The sequence below is a fragment of the Medicago sativa genome, chromosome 8 (genome assembly GCF_051527215.1).
Source record: "Medicago sativa cultivar Bolivia chromosome 8, Bolivia_mono, whole genome shotgun sequence".
Taxonomy (NCBI): domain Eukaryota; kingdom Viridiplantae; phylum Streptophyta; class Magnoliopsida; order Fabales; family Fabaceae; genus Medicago; species Medicago sativa.
Genome location: NC_140756.1, coordinates 77,551,406 through 77,574,151, shown reverse-complemented (window position 1 = coordinate 77,574,151; position 22,746 = coordinate 77,551,406). Strand labels below are relative to the sequence as shown.

Genomic DNA, 22,746 nt, shown 5'->3' with positions numbered 1-22,746 from the left:
AAAAACCTTAATATCGTTGTCTCGAACCTTCAAACCTAATAAGTTATGATTGAGTTTAAAGATATTTGAGTCTTTATTTTTAGATTTTGGATCATCTGCAACGGCTGTGTGTTGTTATGTGCAGCTAGTAAATTGAAGAATCTCTCTAAAGAATCATTGGCTTATCATGATTCATGTAAAGAAGGAGAAGAAGTTGGGTGGTAATTTTTAATTAATAAAATGATATTAAAACAAATTAAAAACTTTTGTTTATTTAATTTTTAATGAATTCTGTAAAATACCACATGGCCCAATAATTACATGCCACGTGTCATGCTGTCATCCTTCCTTTTTTTTTTAACAGTTCACTAACGGTAGGGACTAATTGCAACTTTTTTTACAAAGTGTGAGGACTAAAGCCAAACAAAAAAAAAGTGTAAGGACCAATACCAAAATCTTGTCAAAGTGCAAGGACCGATTACACATTTAAGCCTTAATTTAAGATGAAGACCTCGGTGGCATATCAATCTTTCTGGCGTTTGAAGTTTGAAGTGCTGGTTTTTAAGACGGCGAAAATGGTGGAGAAATCAGTGATTGTTGATGAATTTTCGGTAAATCTTTTTTAGGTTTTGGAGATGGCGGAAACGGTGGAGAAACCTGTGGATGTTGATATATTTTTGATGAATCTTTCTTTGACTTTTGAATTATTTGGAGTCGGAGGAAGTGGTGGAGAAACAGGGGCCGATGGATGTTGAATTTTCAGGGATAATGGTACGGTTGACTGTGAAGGTGATGATGACTTGGAAGAAGCTTCAATGATTTCAAAAAATATGGTGGTGAAGAGGAAAATCGTAACGACTGTGAAAAGGAAAGAGTTTTTTTTTTGTTGGGAAAAGAAGCTAACAAAAAGAAAAGAAAAAAAAAACAGCTAAAAACTAATCTCTGTGATACATCTCTCGATGGGCATCAGCCTGTAGTTGAGGAAGCAAGCCCTCTGGTGGCTCCAGAAACTCACGCCAAATCTCACTACTTGCAGCTCCTAGTTTAGCCATGAAATCAGCAGAAGAATTCGCCTCCCTCACAAAATGCTTTAACTAGAAGTGCCAGCTCCTTTGTAATAAATCCTAGGGCGAATTCCGGTTTACTCCACTGTAAAAAAAAGTTTAGATTTCAACCCTGTAAAATAAGATTCTTTGATTTTAGCCCCTGATCCATGTGACTGTGCAGAATTGTTGACGTGGCATGCTGACTGTATAATTAATTTGTTTTCCTTTTTTTTAAAGGTACACATGGCATTTGTGCCTATTTTTCTTAAAAAACAAATAAAAAAATTGTAAAAAAAATCAGTTTTTTTTTATTATGTAAAATATTTTCCAATATTTTTTGAAATTTTGAAATCTATATTTTCCGAAAATTCCAAAATTTATAATTTACGAAAAATATATATTTCAACATTTTTTAATTTTCCATAATGTTTTAAAATTATTTTAGAAAAATTTAAATATATATTTCAAAATTTTTATTTCAAAAATAATCAAATTATTTTCGAAAATTTGGAAATATATATTTTTTGAAATTTAAAACAGATTTTTTTTTTCGAAAAAAAAGTTTTTTAAATTTTCTCAACAAAAAAAAATCTGGAAAATATTTTTATTTTTTAAAAATCTGGATACAAATTTATTTAAAAAATTAGGAAAATTCAGTTTTTTTTTTTCGAGAATTTATTTCATAATTTTTTTACGATGGGTTACAGATTTGAGAATATTTTTTAATATTTAAAAATTGAGGATAAAAAAAATCTGGAAATTTTTTTAATATTTAAATTTATTCTTATCTATTTGTTACATGTGATATTTGTTTTTTTTGGTAGTGTTACAATGTAACGGGAAAAAAAAAGAGGGAGAGAAGAAATTAAGTTCCAAGTTTATCTCTCATGATAAGAGATTCCATGCCAGGCGGAGGGCAGTTCCAGTGAGCAGAGCACCTTGTATGTGACCCTTCCTTAGCCATAAAATCTGCACACATATTTTGTTCCCTAAGAACATGCACCAGTGTTGTATTTCCATTTCCTTGTAGAGCATCTTTAATATGAAGGATGTCAGTAGCATAAGTGTGCAAGGAATGATCACGACCATCAATAATCAGGTCAACTGCTTCCAAACAATCACTTTCGAAAATAACGTTGACATAGTCTTTTTTACTACAAAAATCAAGACCTATCTGGATAGCACGTAACTCAGCTAATAACGCATCACCTCCAGTTTCATAGTGAAAAAACCAGTTATCCAATCTCCGTTGTGGTTGCGAACAACACCACCAGCACCTAAACAACCAAAATCTTCTAGAAAGCTACCATCAATATTGAGTTTGAGTGTACCTTCCGGAGGAGGGATCCAATGAGCTAAGAGGCACGATGAGTATGGGTCCAAACCAAGATTGGGATAGTAAGAAATGCATTCATCATGTAACAAAAAGGTCTTTCGCACCACATCTTGGATACGCCAATGTTGATCCCCAAAAATAGTATTGTTTCTCCAACACCAAGCATCTAGAGGTCAAAACTGATCATTTTATCCCATCTAGAGGTCTACGCCAAGGCGATCCTTTATCCCCTTACTTATTTGTTCTTTGTATGGAGAAACTATCTCTTAGTATTCAACAGAAAGTCCTTAGTGAAATATGGAAACCTATACAGGTATCTAAGGGTGGCCCACAATTATCCCATATTCTTTTTGCTGATGATGTTATGTTGTTTTGTGAAGCTAGTACTGAACAAGTCAAAGTGGTTATGGATATCTTGGAGGAGTTTTGTTCAGCTTCAGGATTAAGGATTAATACCTTAAAGTCTAAAGTTATGTGTTCTAGGATGGTTCAAGGGGAAAGAAAGCGTGAGATACAAAATATTTCAACTATTAAATTTGTGGCGGATTTGGGACATTACCTTGGTTTTCCTCTTGTCAAGGGTCGAGTTTCTCGAAGTGTTTATAATGATGTTGTTGACAAAGTTTCAAAAAGGCCAGCTACTTGGAAAGGAAATATGTTAAATAAAGCAGGACGAGCCTGCCTAGTGAAGTCTGTCACAACAACAATTCCCGTCTATACCATGCAACTTCATTATCTTCCTACTTATGTTTGCAACAGATTAGATAAGATGGCAAGGAGTTTCCTTTGGAGGGGGGGGGGGGGGGGCGATGGGCTCTCTCGAACTTGGAATCATGTTAATTGGAATATGGTTACAACCCCTAAACGCTTTGGTGGCCTAGGTATTCGTGAAGCTAGACTTACTAATTTAGCTTTGTTGGGCAAGTTAGTGTGGAACATGCTTCATAATAAAGATAAATTGTGGGTGAAAGTTCTTTCCCATAAATACATGGGCAACACATCTTTATGGGTGAATAAGAAACATAATAAACCCTCAATCATTTGGCGTGGTATTCAACATGCCATTACAAATTTTGCGGCAGGATATAATTTTCGTGTAGGCTCCGGAGACTCATCGATTTGGAATATTGACTGGACACAACTCGGTCCCCTCTGTCAATTGGTCCCATTTGTTAACATCAATGGTTCAGCTATGTGTTTGAAGGATGTGTGGGAGGATGGTAGGTGGAACTTGCAAGGTCTTGATACCAACCGATATTGTTCATTATATTCATCAGCTTCCAGCTCCTAATAACTTGGATGTACGACTTCAAGATGTGTGGACTTGGAGGCATGCTAAGAAAGGTAAATATACTTGCTCGAGTGGATATCATTGGCTTCTTCAACAAAACAGAGATTGGAATGTGAATTGTAACATGAATTGGCTTTGGCGCCGTAAAGTACCAGCAAAACTTCAACACTTTTTATGGCTTTGTTTTCATAATGCAATGCCCGTCGGCATCATTGCAACGTGGTAGCTTCTCCAAGCTGCACCCGTTGCTCTTCACCCATAGAGGACATTCTTCATTGTTTACGTGATTGTCCGCACTCTAGAAAGTTTTGGCTCCGCTTGAATATGGGGCGTTATAATAATTTTTTCTCTGCATTTGATGTCAAGGTTTGGCTTCATAAGATGACAAATGGTACTTCCTCTACCTTGTTTGTTACATGTGATATTTGTATTGAAAATTGAGGGGATTTTTGAAAAGAAACAGTCAGTCCAAAAGAACTGAAAGGGGTTTGTTTTCTTTATATATTTCCCAAAAAATTATATAAAAAATACAAAAATTCCTAAACTTACTATATTTTGAAACTTTTGAAATTTTTTAAAAAAAATCCAAATTAAATTAAAATTTTAAAAATATTCGAAAAAATAACATAAGCTAATTTTTGAATGTTTTGGTAAAAAAAAATATTATTTTTTTCTGAATTTTTTTATTTTTAAAAAATTGATTTTTTTCTTCTTATTTTAAAATTTTTGAAAATTAATTTTCAATTTTTTTTATTTTTTATCTTTTTAAAAATAATTTTTTAAACCATTACACACATGTCTGGTTTTAAAAAAAATTAAAAATAAAATAATTACACAGTGGCGTGCCACGTCAGTGTCCATTACACACGTGTCAGGTTTAAAAAAAATAAAAAATAAAATAATTACACAGAGGCGTGCCACATCAGCGTCTGGATGGGGTCAGGGGCGTTTGGTGGACAATCTTCATATTACAGGGGTGTTTTGTGGAGAATCTTCATATTATAGGGTTGGAATCTAAACTTTTTTTTTTTACAGGGGGGTAAACCGGAACTCGCCCAAATTACCGGGGGTAAAGACATATTAACCCTAAATCCTGCACATTACTGATAATTGCCGCATAAAGATGCCAAGGATTCACCATGGTTGAAACTAACTGAACAACCAAAGTTGAGTCAGAGTAGCAAATCACATCCCTATATCCTCTTTCCCAAACTGCTTTCAAGCCATGATACAAAGCTAACAACTCTACATGTAAGATTGTCGAAATACCAACATTTCCAGCAAACCCATATAGCCAACTGCCATCATTCCTACGAAGAACGCAACCAAAACTAGATATTCCAGGATTTCCAAAACTAGTGCCATCAACATTCAGGACAACGGCCATACTCTCATCTGGATGCCAAGTCACATAACGACCTCATATATCCGTGGATAAAGCCGGAGAGAAAACAGAATGAAGAAGGGTTGCCAAATTGTAGATTTTTACCTTCAAGGAGACAATAGAAATTATCTCATTCTCTATATAAAGAGAGTTTCGAGCGCACCAAATCCACCAAAGAGCAGCAGAGAATAAATGATTATTTGTGCTAAACGCGCCTTGCCTCTGTTGTGTAGCAACGACCTCGTAGAAACAACATCATGGCAAACCGTCCAATATAGAAATTTAATCTTTTCAGGAGCAGCTAAACGCCAAATCCACTTCCACGATGCAACCTCGTTCTCTCTAGCATTCCACTTCAAGAGCCATTTATACCCAGCTTTCACCGAATAAATACCATCCAGATTACCCTTCCATGTAAAGCCATCCAGAATCTGATCATTCAAACACACCGGGGTGCCACAAATAGCCTCGGCTACAGGAGAAGGAAGTTGGGTATATAAACGACCCAACACCCAAGTGTCATTTTGAATCACATTTGCTATTGTCAAGTGGACATCATGAATATCAACATATAAAACATGTTTACACAACTTCCCAAATTTAGTCCATGGTGCATACCAAACGGAAGAAGACCCATCTCCCAGTCTATATTCAAACCCATTTCGAAGCGCTGCCTTTGATTTAATAATAGATTGCCACAAAGTGGAACCTTGGGTAATGGGCATATCAAGAAAGAACTTTTCACCAACATACTTGTGTCGAAGCAGAGAGACCCACAACTTATTTGAGTTACAATGAATGTCCCAAACCAGCTTTCCCAGCATAGCTGTATTTGATTCGCGAGCTCTTCGAATACCCAAACCACCAAATTTTTGCGGCCTAGTGATCTTATCCCATCCCACAAGATGGACACCCTTATCCTTGTTCCCCTTCCACAAGTATCGTTGTTGTAAAAGAAAATAGAATTGTATATTTAAAAGTGAAGTGGAAATGAAGATTAAATTCATTGTGAATAATTTATACAAATTAGTGCCTGAGAATTAATTTGTTAGAGTAAGCGTGTGAAGTTGGTTATGATGGTTATTAGGTTTAAACGTTTTGAAATATTATCTTTTTTATTTCTATCTTTAGGAACTTTATTTAATTGAATTCATCTTTGGTGAGAGTTGGGTTGGGTTTTTTAATGGTGGTTGTTTAATCTGCATACTCCCTCAGTCCATAATCATCATACCATTTTAAAACCCTCAATCCATAATTATCAACGATTTAGACTATCGATCCACATCAATTACGTGTTTGACGAGAGAAGTTGATCAAAGCACACAACTGACCCTTTTTTGTTAGTCTTTTACACACCGTTCTTCCTATAAATATAGTTAACATAAGCATCGCCAACTTAATAAAAACATGAAAAGTAGGTATAAGTGTCTCAAAACTCAAGTCATGTTTGTTTTCATTTGTTTTGTCAAAACGACACTATTCTAGTCATCGTCTTAACAATGAGGATGAAGTAGACCATAAAGTTCTACTTGTTAAAGATGATATCATACACCGTTGGTATTTTTTGCAATTTTTATGTATCTAGTATCGATCCATGATAGACCACATGTATCCAGAAAACCATAAATTTAAATTTCCACTTTTAAATACCAACATCAATCATCATTTAGATTTCCAACTATGTTTAGGTATATCAAGCATATACTAGAGTACACTTTACCCATACCCCGAACCCATACTCAAACCCGAACCCATACCCAAACCCTGGTACGGGACGGGTAATGGGGTTATAGGTGCCCACCCCAAACTCATACCCAAACTCGTCTCAATGTTGAAAATTACTTTATCATCCATTGATATTTACCATGTTATAAAATTTGCAATTGATATTTAAAGAAGCAGCCAAATCATTCAGTCAAGGAAACATTTAAATGAGCATATTGCTGGATAATGTATTACAACATTGCCCTCGATGCTGAAAAAACACTGCTTTTTTTATTTAAAAAAATGATTCACTGTGGGGACTGGGATGAGGCAGGTATACCCAAACCCGTTAGGGATGAGATTCAATTTCTCATCTCCGTTGGATATGGATAGGGTAATTGGTAAGTATATGAGAGTCAGGGAAGGTAAAACTCGTCCCCACCCTACCCCAATGCCATGGCTAGATGCAAACACAACATATATGCTTCCTTTTCTTCTTCCCTTAACAAGGCAAGTCTCGAAATATGCATTCGAGATTATGTTAGAGACTTTGTTCTTGCCAAAATTGCTTGATTTTCTCCTCTTTGATGTTGATGTTGGGGAAGCAATTGGATTACACACGACTCTGGAATGAGTAGCAAACGTTCAATTTGATAATGTCGATTTTGCTTTAAATTCTAAGAAGGTTGTTAACTCTCTTAAATCAACTATAGATAATAATAGTGAATTTGATTGTAAAATAATTTTCTTCAAATAATTCTTTTGTAATAGTTTTCAAAACTCTCATGCCAAATTTAAAAAGAATCATTGAACTTAATTAATCGCACTTCACACATTCAACTCTTGATGAGTAAAACGGTGAAACCATGTGGCAAACACAATTAGCCACGAGAAGCGTGTTGAATTAAAACAGTGAAAAGTAGGACCCAGTTTTACCAAGTCAGACAGACACAATAACACAAACGCGCCTTATCATGGGTCCCACACCAACTTCCTCCCTTCCTTTGTTTGAGGTTGTTCTCTTCTCTTCTCGCTTTCATTTTCATTTCCTTTCACTCTCTTCTTTCGCGTAAGAAGTAAGAAACACTCTTTCTCTTCATCAACCACAATCATGGTGATTCTTTTCACTACACAACGAGAATTCTTCGTAGCCCAGAAACATCCTACACCAAACAAACTTCATAACACAACACACATGTACTTTTTCTTCTTATTCAAACGAGATAGAAAGTAGTTTCGTTTTTATTTGATGGTCTTGTCGTTTATCAGTTACTTCCTCTTTTTGGCGTCACAATATAGTTTTATTATTATATATTGGTGTGTCATGTTTTGTTTCTTTCCTATCTTTTATTCTTACTGTCTACACCCCCATGTTGTTTGGTTTCAATTTTGAATACCTTCTCCTCTTTCTTCATTCTTACTGTCTCTTCGACTATGTCGCTCAAGAGGGGTCCCGATGATAACAAGACACCAGATGATAAACGTAGAAAGCCTCCTCCTTTTAGCAGGTCAGTGACTGTGTGTATGATCTTTTTGTACTTTATTTAATTTATTTTTGATCTTGCTGTTTGATTGTGTTTTGAGGAAATGGTAATGGTGAAAACGATGAATTTTGATCTGAAATCAAATGGGGTGTTTTTGGTTTTGCAAATGTGAAATTGTGAATTGCATTTTTATTTAATTGGGGTGCAAAAATTGAGTTTGATATGTGTGATTGTGAAGCGAATTAATGTTGGGCAAGTTCATATGTACTTATACTGTCGTTGTGGAATGTCTGCCAGGGATGAAATGAAATGGGAAATTAAGTGTCAAATTGATCCCTTTTTCGAATTTAAGTAGGTGCAATTTCATGTTCTAAGGAAAAAGGGCAATGCCATTGTTTGTGTATTATTCTTGGTACTAATCAACTGTTATAGTTCTAAATTGTGGTTGCAACTGAAATTGTTGGCACAAAATAAATACTTTAGATGTCTCTAGTGACATCGTAACCACAATTGTGCATGCATTTGTCTGCATTTTGCTGCAACATTAAGATTTGCAGCATGATCACCACTGCAATTTAGAACCATTTTGTATGCACAGTTTATTTGATTATTAACGGGACTAATTTGTTATGTTTTTGACATTTTGTTTTAGTGTGGTGCGCGAAGTGATGAAGTTACAATCAGTTAGGAATTTGATGGAGCCAATTCTAGAGCCCTTGGTTCGCCGAGTGGTATGAACTCTATTATATTACGGTTCATTGCATTTATATATATCATGTTCATTTCTATTTATTTGTGTATGACTTTATTCTGTTTTATAAGATGTAATATTATATGCTTTTAGGATTTTTATAATGGTTAAGTGCATTTTAGAATAAGTGAATTCATTTACTTAAGAGTATTTAAGTGTTGTTTGTGAGTTACCACCATGCTTTGTGGGCTGTAAATAACTTGTGTAGTTGTATTGTATCCACTTTATGGCGGCTATTCTTTTGGCCTGATACCATATATTGATTATGTTTTTGGAGGAGCTGGTTTGGGTTTTGGTTCCACTTTTACTGGTATATAATTGATGCTATGTGACTTCTTTGCAGGTTAGAGAGGAAGTTGAATTGGCGCTAAAGAAGCATTTGAGCAGCATGAAACAGTAAGAAATAATCTTCTAATGATAATTTAAATTCACATGCCTCATTTATCGAGTTGCGTATGAAGCAAAGGGAATGGATTATGGAAAGAAAAAGCTTTTGCTTAATGGTTGAAGCTGTTTACTTGAACCGTTTCTCATGCATCTTTTTTGCTTTGTTTTCAGGACTTGTGGAAAGGAGATGAATACTTCAGAATCAAGAACTTTGCAGCTGCAGTTCGAAAACAGCATATCTCTCCCTGTCTTTACAGGAGCTCGAATTGAAGGAGAAGATGGCTCAAACTTAAGAATACGTTTAGTTGACACCTTAACAGGGAAGGTTGTTTGTACAGGACCTGAATCTTCAGCTAAGGTGGAAATTGTAGTCCTTGAGGGTGATTTCGAAGAAGAAAGTGACATTTGGATGCCTGAAGATTTCAAGAACAATATTGTGAGAGAGAGGGATGGAAAAAAGCCCCTCCTTACAGGAGATGTAATTTTATATCTAAAAGACGGGCTTTGTATGGTAGGTGAAATTTCATATACCGATAATTCAAGTTGGACAAGGAGTCGTAGGTTCAGGCTTGGGGCAAGAGTTGTGGACAACTTTAACGGTATTAGAATAAGAGAAGCAAAGACAGATTCATTTATTGTTAGGGATCACAGAGGAGAATGTGAGTATTTGTGTAAAAACATGTGCTAATATTTTTTCTGCTTAGATGCAATAAGATCTAATAACTTCAGATGCTATCACAACTGACTTTTTAGACTAATTTTGACTGTCGATGTTAGACAATGATTTCACTTTTAAGAGAGTAAGGTTCTGTTAGAATAGGTCAATCCACACAAACCATAATAAACGAAGAACAGTAGAACACACATGTGATTCACATGAAAACAGTTGGGTTTGCTTGACTTACATCTTTTAATGTGAAAAATGTGATTCTATGATCCTTTATCATATTGATTTTCTTCTTGGCGTAAATGAATTATTTATCTCATTTTGTATTTTCGTTCTTGTTATTGGTAAAAGTAGAAAGCTAAAAATCTGGTTTCCTTAGTTACAACAAATATCTTATAACAGAACATATTTGAGCTTTTAAAACTTGGTTTAACATTTGATTTTTCGCTGCAGTGTACAAGAAACACCACCCTCCAAGTCTGTCGGATGAAGTTTGGAGACTGGAAAAGATAGGCAAAGATGGAGCTTTCCACAGGCGTTTGAGTCGTGAAAAGATACGTACTGTTAAAGATTTTCTCACACTACTAAATCTCGATCCAGCGAAGCTGCGAACTGTAAGAACTAATTCATTATTATTTAATTATCTGTTTAGGTATATATTTGTTGCCACAAGTTGGTAAGCATGTCAATTTTTTAGTGTCTTGACTTGTTTTTGATTTTGTCTTTTAAAAGTTTATTTTTTAAATACTTTCATGGGACAGTTTAGATAAGTACTACTAGTTGGTTTCTCTCTTTGGTAAATGACAAAGTTCTTTGCTTGGGAATGTGTAGATACTGGGCACTGGGATGTCTGCAAAGATGTGGGAAGTAACCGTAGAGCATGCTCGGACTTGTGTTCTTGATACAACGCGACACGTGTCGTTCGCTTCTCATTCTCAACAACCTCACGTAGTCTTCAATGCCGTGGGAGAAGTGACAGGACTGCTCGCTGAAAGCGAGTATGTCGCTGTAGATAAGCTGTCTGAAACCGAAAAGGCATTTATCTCTGATCACCCGCTAATTTCCTTACTTTTCACATTTTCATTCACAGTTCTTAATACTTACAAAATTTAATTTTCCACGATCAGGCTGATGCTCAAATCTCGGTCATTTCTGCACTCAACCTAGGCGATTTTGGCTCTTTTGAAGATGAGGCCTCCCTAATGGATGGTTATTCACACTTAACTAATGTTCATTACTCCCCAAGCTCTCCGAGAACCGAGGGATCGAGCGCCAACAAGCTTTTGTCTCTTCAAAAGACCGGAGGATTCAATTATACACAAGAAAGCGCGTCTTCTACCGATATCATGCCATCCATTTACTCAGTTGGTGGAACTAGTAGCTTGGACGACTATGGCTTGCCTAATTTCGAAAGCCTCGGACTTAGATACGATCAACATCTTGGTTTTCCAGTCCAAGTCACCAACTCTTTAATCTGTGACATGGATTCAATAGTCCATGCTTTTGGCGATGAAGATCATCTGCAATTTTTCGATGCGGATCTTCAATCTCAGTGCCATATTGAAGCAGATTTACATAGTGCTGTTGATAGCTTCATGCCGGCACCTTCTACATCTATGACCAAGGGAAAAGCTCAGAGGAGATGGAGAAAGGTAGTCAACGTTCTGAAATGGTTCATGGTGAGGAAACAACGAAACCAATTATATAGGTAAGGTTTTGTACATTGCGTTTGTGAATGCAGCCGACAAAATAATATTGTGCTGTTTGAGAGAAGAAAAATTATGGGTTTCTCTTATATATGTAAATACACCCTCCATGCATTGGTTTTTGTAGCTTGCCAGAGGTTAAAGAGCTGTTTTGCTCTTCTCTTTTGATGTTTAAAATTGAGTTTGTAAATACTTTATCTTTTTTTCAGTCAGGAGAGGATTTCTGATTGTTAGCAGATGCTTAGTAAGGTAGTATAGTAAGTAGTAATAATTTCAAGATAGACTTTTATTCTGGATCGTATTTTTGTAACAATATTTTGTGAAATAAAATCAGTTTTCCATGTTAGTCCTCTACAATATTCCATCATTATTAAGCCTATTGAATACATCATAGTGGTCTTGCCAAGCTTTAGAGAGCACTGTCTATCATATGTGCTATTGGAATCAAGAGGCCAAAGCCAGAGAAAGTAGTAGTCTTTGAGCCTATAATAATAATTAAATAATAATATATTTTTGCTGCTCTTATCTCAAGCAGAAATTTGCAACCGACTAAGTTGAATTTTCTTTGGTTTGTTTAATTTTTTCCATGAGGTCACGAATGTCACCAACTATGTTTGTATTAATTTTTTATTTGCTAATTACTCCCTCCGTTTCAAAATGAGTGTCGTTTTAGCCAAAAAAATTTGTTTCAAAATGAGTGTCGCTTTCAGTTTCCAATGCAATAATAACTTTTTCTTTTCAATTTTATCCTCCAATTAATACTCTGCACGCTACTTCCAAAATATTGCTTTTGAAACTAACCAATAGTTAATAAGGATGATTTGGTAAAATAACCACTCTTTCTTTTAATCATTGCATTTCTTAATATGTGTGTAAACACCTAAAACGACACTCATTTTAAAACAGAGGAGTAATATTTATCTTCTGATGGAGGAATATTCATTGAAAATTTGATTCATGAGCTTTGGGCACCATATGCCATTATTTATCCACCAGGTAATTTTCCCCGTCATTAAATGTTTACATATATTATCTAGATTATGAAAAAAGTGAGATCAAATTTCATCAACGGTGGATTTTCATTTGAAATTCATTCGTTGAGCTTACATGGAAAAAAAATACATCAAAACAAAGTACTTATTTTTTTTTTTAGTACAACATCAAAACAAAACAAAACAAAGTACTTAGGGCCTGTTTGATTTAGTTTTCACCCTAGTTTTCAAAAACAGTTTTTTGGTTTTTAAAAATTTGAAAAGGAAAAACTTGTTTGGATATGCTGTTTTAGAAAATTGTTTTTAAAAACAATTTTCAAAATTTCTGTTTTAAAAAGTAAAAAATCAAAACAGCTTTAACGTGTTTTCGTTTTCGGTTTTGCGTTTTTCGTTTCAAAATTTTGAAATGAAAACACGGAAAAGTAACCAGTTTTCATTAATGGCATTACCGTAATATTCTGCAACTTTATTCATTGTTCTTGGACAATATTTTTCACTCTATCATGCAACTATTTCGTGGGTTAACTGTGTTCTTAGTTTGACTCTCATAAAACATTTGTATCTATGATTTATTGAATAAAATAATATTATAGTACAATTAAAACAAAATTCAAAAACGTTTGAAAATAGAATTTCATATGAAAAACATATTAAAAAGGTTTTAAAATATGAATAAAACCAATGTATTTATCCGGTGTTGTTTGGGTCAGACATATAATTAATGAGGACCAAAATTATGTGTGCATGATATCAATAAATTAAATTCACTATCTACCGGTGCGTGACGATTATCATAATAGGTACATACGAATAAAATAAAACAAACCATATTTTAATTATTCGTAAATTAAAAGATGCATTGATGGATACAATTAACTGGATTTAGCAAAATTATTAACACATAGAATAAGATAAACATATTTTAAATACCCGGACTTGCAGAAATCCGTACTGATTATTAAATTAGTAAAATTATACAATTGTCTTCTTACGTAAATAAAAATCTTCCCATCATGAAATAAAATATAATTGGATTTCCTAAAATAGTACTCATTATTAATGAATTTTGTTTAATTAGTAATTTATTGTCAAAATGAAAGTGTGTGATATAATATTTTTGTCTTATCAAAGCAGAATAAATAAGTCTAAGAGGTGTGAGTTCACTTCTTTGAAAAAACAACTAATTTTGATTAGATACAATTATATGAATTTTTTTTTTACAAAATTACCTTCATCTTCTGATACTTATTTTTGAGTTTGATGGTAATTTTATATTGAAGATAACTTTTGGTCCTTATTTTAAATTGCCTTCTAAAATACATCGTGAGGAATTATATATATATATATATATATATATATATATATATATATATATATATATTAGAAGAAGTTAATTGTTTAGGTAATATATTATGATTTAAATAAATAACTATTAAAAATAAAATATATATCAAACAGTTTTGTTCTTTTAAGTTTTCGAAACAGATTTTAGAAATCAGTTTTCCAAACAAATTTTTTCATTTTCAAAACAGTTTTAAGAAATGATATTACCAAAACAGTTTTTTTTTCTATTTTCTTTTGAAAAACTGTATGTCAAAACTGTATTAAGAAGTAGATTTTAAAAACTAAAAACAAAAACTCATTCAAACAAGCCCTTAATAATCCTTAAGATGTTCCCTTCAAAAAAAAAATCCTTAAGATGTGAAATGACAATAATTTTTCGTCACACCCTACAAATTTAACGAGAATGCTGAAAATTGAAGAAAAAAAAATTTAACTTGAATTGGGCAGGGGCCGCGCGAACGCAGGCCCCCTCAGCAACAAATTATGATGTAGGCTGTTCTACTTGAGAACACCTTAGGCTGGCACCCCTCCTAAGTGCAATGGAGGTCACCAACCTAGGCCATGAGCCTTCATGATCACTCATAGACCCCATCCAGGTAAGTATGTTACAACGTTGCTACTTCCTCTTTATTTATAACAACCTCAACACTCTCACGTCTTCACTTTCAGCGATGTGGGACTTAGCATAGTCATATAACTAGTCATCTACTTTTATATCTTTCTCTATTGGCATACATGGTAGAGCAATTACAACCCTTAAACCACTTATTTTATCTTCTAGTAAGGATACTATGGTAAATAAGAACATCTTCTAGTAAGGATACTATGGTAAATAAGAATTCATCATAAGCTAGATATCAATCATTAGTATGCAAACTATAGAGTTCTATCAATGTCAAACTATGTGGAAGAGTCTAGAAAGGGGACAATATATGTTAGACTACTTTTGTTGATTTAATCCAATTTTTCAACTCTCTTGCACATTTTCACATGTGTGCTTTCGATACATTTTATCATAACTGTTTGTTATCTCCATGTGCATAACATGTGATTATAGCTGGTGTTTGTTTGTTTTGGGATATTATTGAAAGGAATTTTTGGCCTCATATTGATGAAAAAGTCCATCTACATGCATCTAAACTGGATGGTGAGGGGATGTGAACAGAACACGTTTCTAATGTAGATGATAATTTGGTTATGTATTTTGTTAACTTATGAAATTGGCAAGGGTATGGGGGTAGAAGGTTCTGATTTATATGATGATTTGGTTTGCAAACTTTAGAAAATGATGTCAGATTTTCCATGTATTTTGCAAATGTTGATGTTTCCTGCTCTGATTTTTTGTTCCACCCTTCAGCTCCTTTGTTGTGCTGCTGTTGAGATTTTTCTGTAAAGCATATTTATTTCTTTGCAATAGACAGTTTGATTTCTCATCTTCAGTCATAATTATTTTCTAATACTATCATTTTTATAAGCTAATTAAATGAATTTCATATTACACTAAATGGAAGATTTCTAAAACTATCATTTGATACACATTTTCAGTTCCATGACTATATAATCCACACAAAAGTTGGAAGAGCCATGACTGTACACAAGTCCAAATTTGTCCTTATGACAACCCAACTACCACTTAATTATCTCTCCTATCAATCTCAAACAAGATGAACAACAAATTTGTCATGTCACAAATGTAGTTATTAGAGACCTAGTTAGTCTAGATAGTTGGTGATTATAAAGTAATTGGCTCGTCAGAACCCTTTTCACTATTGTATCATTTTCTTGATCATTCATTTAACAAAATTTCTATATACTCTTTTTTGGACACAATATTAATTGTGAAACTTTTTTACAATTTGAATATGCTATCAATAAAGGATTTTGGTCCCCTATTTTTAATTTGACAATTTTGGTCCCTATAACTTCTAAATTTTGTAAATCGAACCCACCTCTCAATAAATTAATGATGTGGCAAGACTTTAGCTGACATGGCACCAAGTACATAGTGTATGTGGAGTTCACCTCACTATTTTTTATTTTATTTAATTAAAAACACTTATTTATATGTTAAAATTAATTATATAATTAAAATAAAAAATATTTTCTTAATTCATTAATTTTAATGATGGTTTTTTTCGTGTTTGATGTGTTCATCTCCGTTGGTCATAAAACTAGTATCAATTTTTTTATCATGATCTACATCTCATCCATTCTGTTTTTCAAAAACAAAGTAGTCAACGCCGAAACACCACCCCCCCGCCCCCCCACACACACATATCATTTGGTGATTGTTTCTTATTTTTTGTAAGTTTGCTTTTCAAATCAAAAAGCCCAAATTGATTTTTTAAAACCCTAACCATCTACATATTTTTACAAGAATTTTGGTGTGAAGCTATACAAGGACGGTTATCCTAATCGACATACACCCTACCTTAAACTCATGCGTGTTCAAATTATGCTATTGTGCTTTTTATTTCCAAATAACATTGCTCTCAACAATTTGAACTCAACTATGTTATCGTTATTCTTCTGCACAGTTTATTAAAGAATTGGTGTTGTTTGTAATTTTGGATCTGGTAGTAGACTATAAGAAAGTGTTTTCATTCTGGTGATGACTGATGATCAAACAAAATGAATTGCAGAAAAAATCAAATAAGTTAATAAAATATTTTTTTGTGGGGAAGTTAATAAAATATTGTTAATTTTAATTTTATAATTATAATGAATTTGAAAGTGTTTAAAGTTGAATAAATATTTGTGACGTGGACTCCACGTATAACCATGTACGTACTACCATTTTAGTAAAATACTTGTCATGTCATTAATTTTTTGAGAGGTGAGTTCAATTTTAGAAATGGGGACCAAAATTTTTTATTTGGCAAAACCGACGAACTAAAACTGCAATTAAACCTTTACTTTAGTATCGTCCTAATTCCCAACACAAAACAATTTGACTAATACCTCAAATTCGTCCTTGAATTTTAAAAAATTGGCCAAATTCGTCCCTGAATTTTACGAAATATCTATTTAGTCCTTGAATTTTACAGACGTCCATCAAAATGGCCCCTCCGTCCAAAAGCTCCGTTAGTGGTGATGACGTGTCCTCTTGCATGCTGTGTTGTCATGTACACGTGTCAACAAGCCAGCCACATGTACAAAGACTAAATTGATGGAAATGGTAAAAATTCGAGATTTAACTTTTCAATGTCATTTTTTCTGTGTTTCCAATTATATCCCTCTATGATAAGGATCGATTTGATACTTATTGTGATAATTTAATGACTGATTTGATGGATAGTGTTATAATTTAAGGTCTGATTTGATTGATTTTATTTCATGGAATGAGTACAAGGAAATATGGCATGAGATGACCAGTGATTTCAAATGACAGACATAAACAAACACCACTGAGGGGTCATGCTCCACAAAATCCAACTGCTCCTGGAGTTATTAGAGTTCCAAATCCAAATTACGGGCCATCCGCTTCTACTCAACCCCAATATATGGAGTTTATCCCAACTCCAGGATTTCCAAAGCATTGATGCTTGTTTAAATTATGCTTTTGGACAAGTTTCATTATTGTTTTTTGGACTTGTTTAGTTTATGCTTTTTTGGATATGTAATCACTTAAGAACATCAAATGATTTGATGACTTGATGGCTATGTAATGTTATTTTTTTTGGCTATGTAATGACTTATGAACATCAAATATATGACTTATGATGGTATGCAAATGTCTGTCTTTTTATAATCAACGTGTCTGTCTCTTACTTTTTACTTTGTTCAGCAAATGTATGCACCAAGGATCACAGTGATATCTGTTGTGAAAATTCAAGGACCTATTTGATGGTATTTTCACTAATTTGATGATCGATATGATGGATATGCATATAATTCAAGGACCAATTTGATTGAAATTTTTTGACAGAAGGGTTTGATTCATTCATTGACAACCTCTTTTCATTACAACATTACATGGACTTGGCACAATACAATAGCATTTTAAACAACTCAATCAAACAAAATACTCCTATCAATATCTTAATCAACCTAAGCTCACTTCCAACACAATCAACTTTATCCATCAATCTTGCCCTCCAAACCTCTTCTCTGCCCCTATCCTTTGGCTTCTCCATCAACCTTGCATTTCTTCCATGACCAGCACCATTGTTTTTAAAAATAACCTAGTTCTTCAGCTTCATCAACCCACACAAAAAATTTACAATTTTCATCATCATCCTATACAATCAAAAGACAAAATCAGTACTATTTAAACAAACCATTCACACATCACATCACCTTAAGGAAGCAAATATAATAATATTTGCATTGAAAACTGTGTAATCAATGCATTAAAAACTTAAAAAGTGTCTTTTTTTGACTTACAATTTCTTCTTTTGGCTTCCTTAGCCAGTGCTCGGGGGCACTGGTTAACATGACCCTAAAATATAATAGAATAAATTAAACATGTATTGAAAATATTGAAATGTATTTCATAGAGAATAGAAATTAAGATTGTTTATTTACACTCTCTCAGAGCATCTACAATGGAGACTCTCAACTTTGAGGTCTTAAACGGGTCCCACATTGACACATCACCTTCTTAATAATAGTACCTAATATGTACTCAACCACTTCAATGGAGATCCTCTAACAAAAGATGTAAATGGATCTCACCAATAACTATTTATTTAAGACAATATTATAGGGGACCCACTAATAACTCCAATGGCAACTCAAATAATGATTATTTTATTTAAAAGTGGTGTGGAGTCCACTTAAGAATGAAGTCTTAAGTGAGACTTTGGGTCTTAAGAGACCCCCAATTTTTTTTTCCACATTGAGGATACCTATTAGATACTAGATCTTAAATGATAAAGACCCTACATGGATGGTCTGAATAACTACGCAAATTAGTTATTATAAAAATTATTCAAAAAATAGAATACTTGTTAAAGAATCTCAAAATGATATTTGTTTCCAGAGTTAAAAACTTTATAATTTACTCGGGAAACATGAATCATTCGAAGAATCTTTGACATACTCAGATTCAAATGTAAGCATGATGCATCGTTGCTACTTCCTCTTTATTTATAACAACATCTCAACACACTTGCATCTATTCTTTCACCGGTGTGGGACTCAACTTAGTTCAACAAATAACGCGTCACTTATTTTCATCCCTTCGTCGTGTATTCCCCGAACCTCTTTCTATAGCCATTTCATCTTTCTATCTGCATGTGATTATAATTGGTGCTATTTGTTGTGGGATAGAGAAAGTTTTGGCCCCATATTGAAACACATAACTTGGTTTTTTCTAGCACAAGTTAGATTGCTGAAAGCCTGAAACAGTCGGTCTACATGCCTCTAAAATGTATGGTGAGGGGATATGAGTACGATTTTCTAATGTAAGTGATGGTTTTTGGATGATGTATTTTGCAAACTTAAGAAAATGATGATATACTTTCTATGTTATTTCTTGGAGTTGCAAGGAAGAAAAGAAAGCTAAGGAGTAAGGACATGGTTTAGAGAAATGAAAATAGAAGACTGCAGTAAATACTGAATGTTTTATAACATCAAACGTTAATGTTTTCTGCCTTGATCTAACTTGTCACTAGAAAATTGGGGTTTGATTTTTGTTCCATTCAGCTCCTACATTATGAGATTTTTCTGTTATTCTATACAATTTCTGCGTTAACTCTATTTATTTGTTTATTTGCAATAGCCAGTTTGATTTCTCATCTTTGATCATGATTGTTTTCGAATACCAGCATTTTAATAAGCTAAATGAATTTCATTACACTAAATAGAGGATTTCTAAAACTATCATTTGATACAGATTTGTCAATTGAGTCATGTCTATATCGACACACACAAGTTAGAAGAGCCGTGACTGCATATACACACCCTCCAAATTTCTCCTTTTCACAACCCAACTAACATTTGGTTATCTCTCCCATATCACTCTCAAAAGATTAACAATAAACTTGTACTGTCACAACTCACAATCACAAATGTAGTTATTAGAGATCTAGTAGTTTAGATAGTTAGTGTGATTATAAGCCATCTTAGTTGGCTCATTGGAACACTTTTTACTATAGTATTATTTTCTTCAATCACTCAACACAATTTCTATAAACTCTTTTTGACACACTATTGTGAATTTTTTTACTGCCAAATAAGTGAGCTTCTAGTAAAAAAAATGATGAATATATATATCTATGATGTCATTGATGTGTCTCCATATGCTCTTGTCATCTGAATTTCTAAATTCATGTGATGCTCTTTAATTATCAGTTTGTCTAAACCATCAATCAATATAGAATAGAATGAAGAACCCAAACAACATGTATATCGTGTTCTGTTTTTTCTTTCAAAATAATATAGAAAGAATGGTAGTAATTGTTTGGTGTGTATCCTGTTTGGCTCAATCGATAAAAATCGATTTCAAGAATTCGAATTATCTGGATGCCGAACCCTTACCACGTAAGCTGAAATCCTAGGATTTCTTATCTCACCCTCCATCTTGTTGCGAGCCCTATTTTTGGATTCTAAAATCCAAAAAATGGGGAGTTTTGAATACTATTTAAGCTTTTCAAAGATGAAATCAAAAATGCTCAAAGGTGTTTAAGAAAGAGAAGGGCACGGTAAGAAACTCACTAAGCTGAACACAAGATTGCCACTTTAAAAGCGCACTACTCATGGACCATCATATAAAATATACTCCCTCCGTCTATTGTCGTTTAAGGTTTATGCACGGTTATTAAGGAAATGATTGATTGTGTTGATTTCAATGGTAAAATTAATATCATTTACTAAAATATCCTTATTAATTGTAGTTAGTGGAGTAGTTAAGTTTGATGAAATTCAATAAATAAGGGTATAATAATGGAAAAAAATAAATAATAAATGCTGCATTGGTATTCTAAAGTGACAATTATTTTGAGAAAAATAAAAAATGCTAAAGAGACTATTATTGAGAGACGGAGGGAGTAGCTCTCACCCCCGACCCAAGATGGCCCAAAGCAAACATGTGCCTCGCACATGGGCGACTAGGAAAGCCAGGCGCGGGAGATTCAAACAACTTGAACTCGCCTAGACAGTTAGGTAGAACGCAATTATCCTGACAGGGGATTAAGAGGGAGTTATCCGAGATAACCTCCCCGCAATTTTTGCAAGGGGCGGTTTCTGTCTTGCATAAAAAGAATGACTTGACTTTGACAAATACCAAAACATATCATCATGCTTCGCCAAGGTAGCTAGGGGTGGAAATAGGCTAGGCCGGGCCGGACTTTGTAAGGCCTAAGCCTGGCCTACTTCAAAAATTATAGGCCTGAGCCTGGCCTATTACCCGTCATAGGCTCATTTTCGAGGCCTGGCCTATTTAAAGGCCCGATGAAGCCTGGAAGCCTATTTAAAAGCCTATTTTACACCAAAGCCTAGCAACACATGTAAGCCTACTACTAAATAGGCCAAAATTTACGAAGGCCTAAAGCACATGAATATATCTGCAACTAAATAATGAAATCTTATGAAGGTATAATCACAACAATATATGTGCTAAATAACTAATCTTATGATGAAGGCTTGAGTTTATGAGAAAAAAAAACTTCAACGATATCAATAATGGAAGATATATTATACATAAAAAGCTTAATAGGCCGGCCCGACGGCCTTAATAGGCTTTTTTGTAAGCCTTAGCCTGGCCTATTTAATTAAATAGGCTTTATAAAAAGCTTGAGCATGACCTTGTTAATAAACGAGCTGGGCCGAGCTAGGCTTTAAATAGGCTAGGTCATAGGCCCCTGTCGGACGGCCTGGCCTGTTCCCACCCCTAAAGGTAGCAATGATCTTATTTACCGTAAGTACAACACTACCGTTGGAAAAATACGAAGAGATTGTCGTTGTGGGTACTAACTATATGTGCATGATCTTCATTTGAGCACGAGGAGGGGTAAAAGTTATTGTCCACGATGACAAGCTCAAGCACGTGAGATGAAAAAGTTTTTATTTTTATTTTCACGAAGAGTGAGAGGAGGAAAATCTTCAATAATCAAAAGATTTAGACACTTTATTTTATTTATTTTTAATAACAAATATTAGTGTGTTAATTGTTATGTTAGTTTTTTTTTTTTTATTGACAGAATTTAAACACTTTATTTAAGCACACAAGAACAAAAATACAAAAGGTAGTATAAGAAATAATTAAATAATACGTATTTTTAAAATAATTAAATGACTATATTCTTGCGTTTGTGTCAAAATAATTGTATTCATGGTTTTGACCACCTAAGGATAGCCTTATATCGTTTGAGTCATTTAATACTAAAAGTTTAAAGAAAAATATTTTAGAGTCAGTAATCATTAGAAGGATTTATTTTATTTTTTTGGTCAGCATCACAAGGAAATTTTAAAGCAAATATGAATTGCTTTTCTTATTTTTTGCTATAGATTCATCGTTTCCCTTTCTTATTGGCCTTTTTGGGTCAAAATACACTTATTGGCTTTGAATTTTTTTTTAGTAGTGACTTATTGGCTTTGAATTAGTAAATTGTTCAATGCATCCAACTTTTTTGACTATTTTATATAATCCAAATCATAGATCTTTCGGCTAAGCATTTTTAGAAAAATAAAAAAAGATAAAGTCATTATGATTATAGTAATATTGGATTTAT

At 33.6% G+C, this 22,746-nt stretch overlaps 1 protein-coding gene and 1 non-coding gene across 2 annotated transcripts; one reads left to right on the top strand and one right to left on the bottom strand.

The window, feature by feature from the left end:
• The first annotated feature begins 7,772 nt into the window (after positions 1–7,772).
• On the top strand, positions 7,773–12,081 carry LOC146901775 (Calmodulin binding protein-like protein). Its single transcript, XM_085736051.1, has 7 exons — positions 7,773–8,248; positions 8,877–8,955; positions 9,319–9,371; positions 9,534–10,021; positions 10,483–10,643; positions 10,861–11,064; positions 11,157–12,081. The coding sequence occupies exons 1-7, from the start codon at positions 8,175–8,177 to the stop codon at positions 11,739–11,741; spliced, it is 1,644 nt and encodes a 547-aa protein (XP_085592177.1). The 5' UTR covers positions 7,773–8,174; the 3' UTR covers positions 11,742–12,081.
• A 2,433-nt stretch (positions 12,082–14,514) lies between these two features.
• LOC146901774 (U1 spliceosomal RNA) lies at positions 14,515–14,675 on the bottom strand. The gene has a single exon (XR_015024320.1). It is a non-coding gene; the product is annotated as a U1 spliceosomal RNA (small nuclear RNA).
• Between the last annotated feature and the right edge of the window lie 8,071 nt (positions 14,676–22,746).

Excerpts from the sequence above, each read along its gene's own strand:
- LOC146901775 (XM_085736051.1), top strand. The coding sequence starts at position 8,175 with ATGTCGCTCAAGAGGGGTCCCGATGATAACAAGACACCAGATGATAAA. Across the intron at positions 8,249-8,876 it reads AAGCCTCCTCCTTTTAGCAG|TGTGGTGCGCGAAGTGATGA; the intron begins GTCAGTGACTGT and ends ATTTTGTTTTAG. Across the intron at positions 11,065-11,156 it reads AGCTGTCTGAAACCGAAAAG|GCTGATGCTCAAATCTCGGT; the intron begins GCATTTATCTCT and ends TTCCACGATCAG.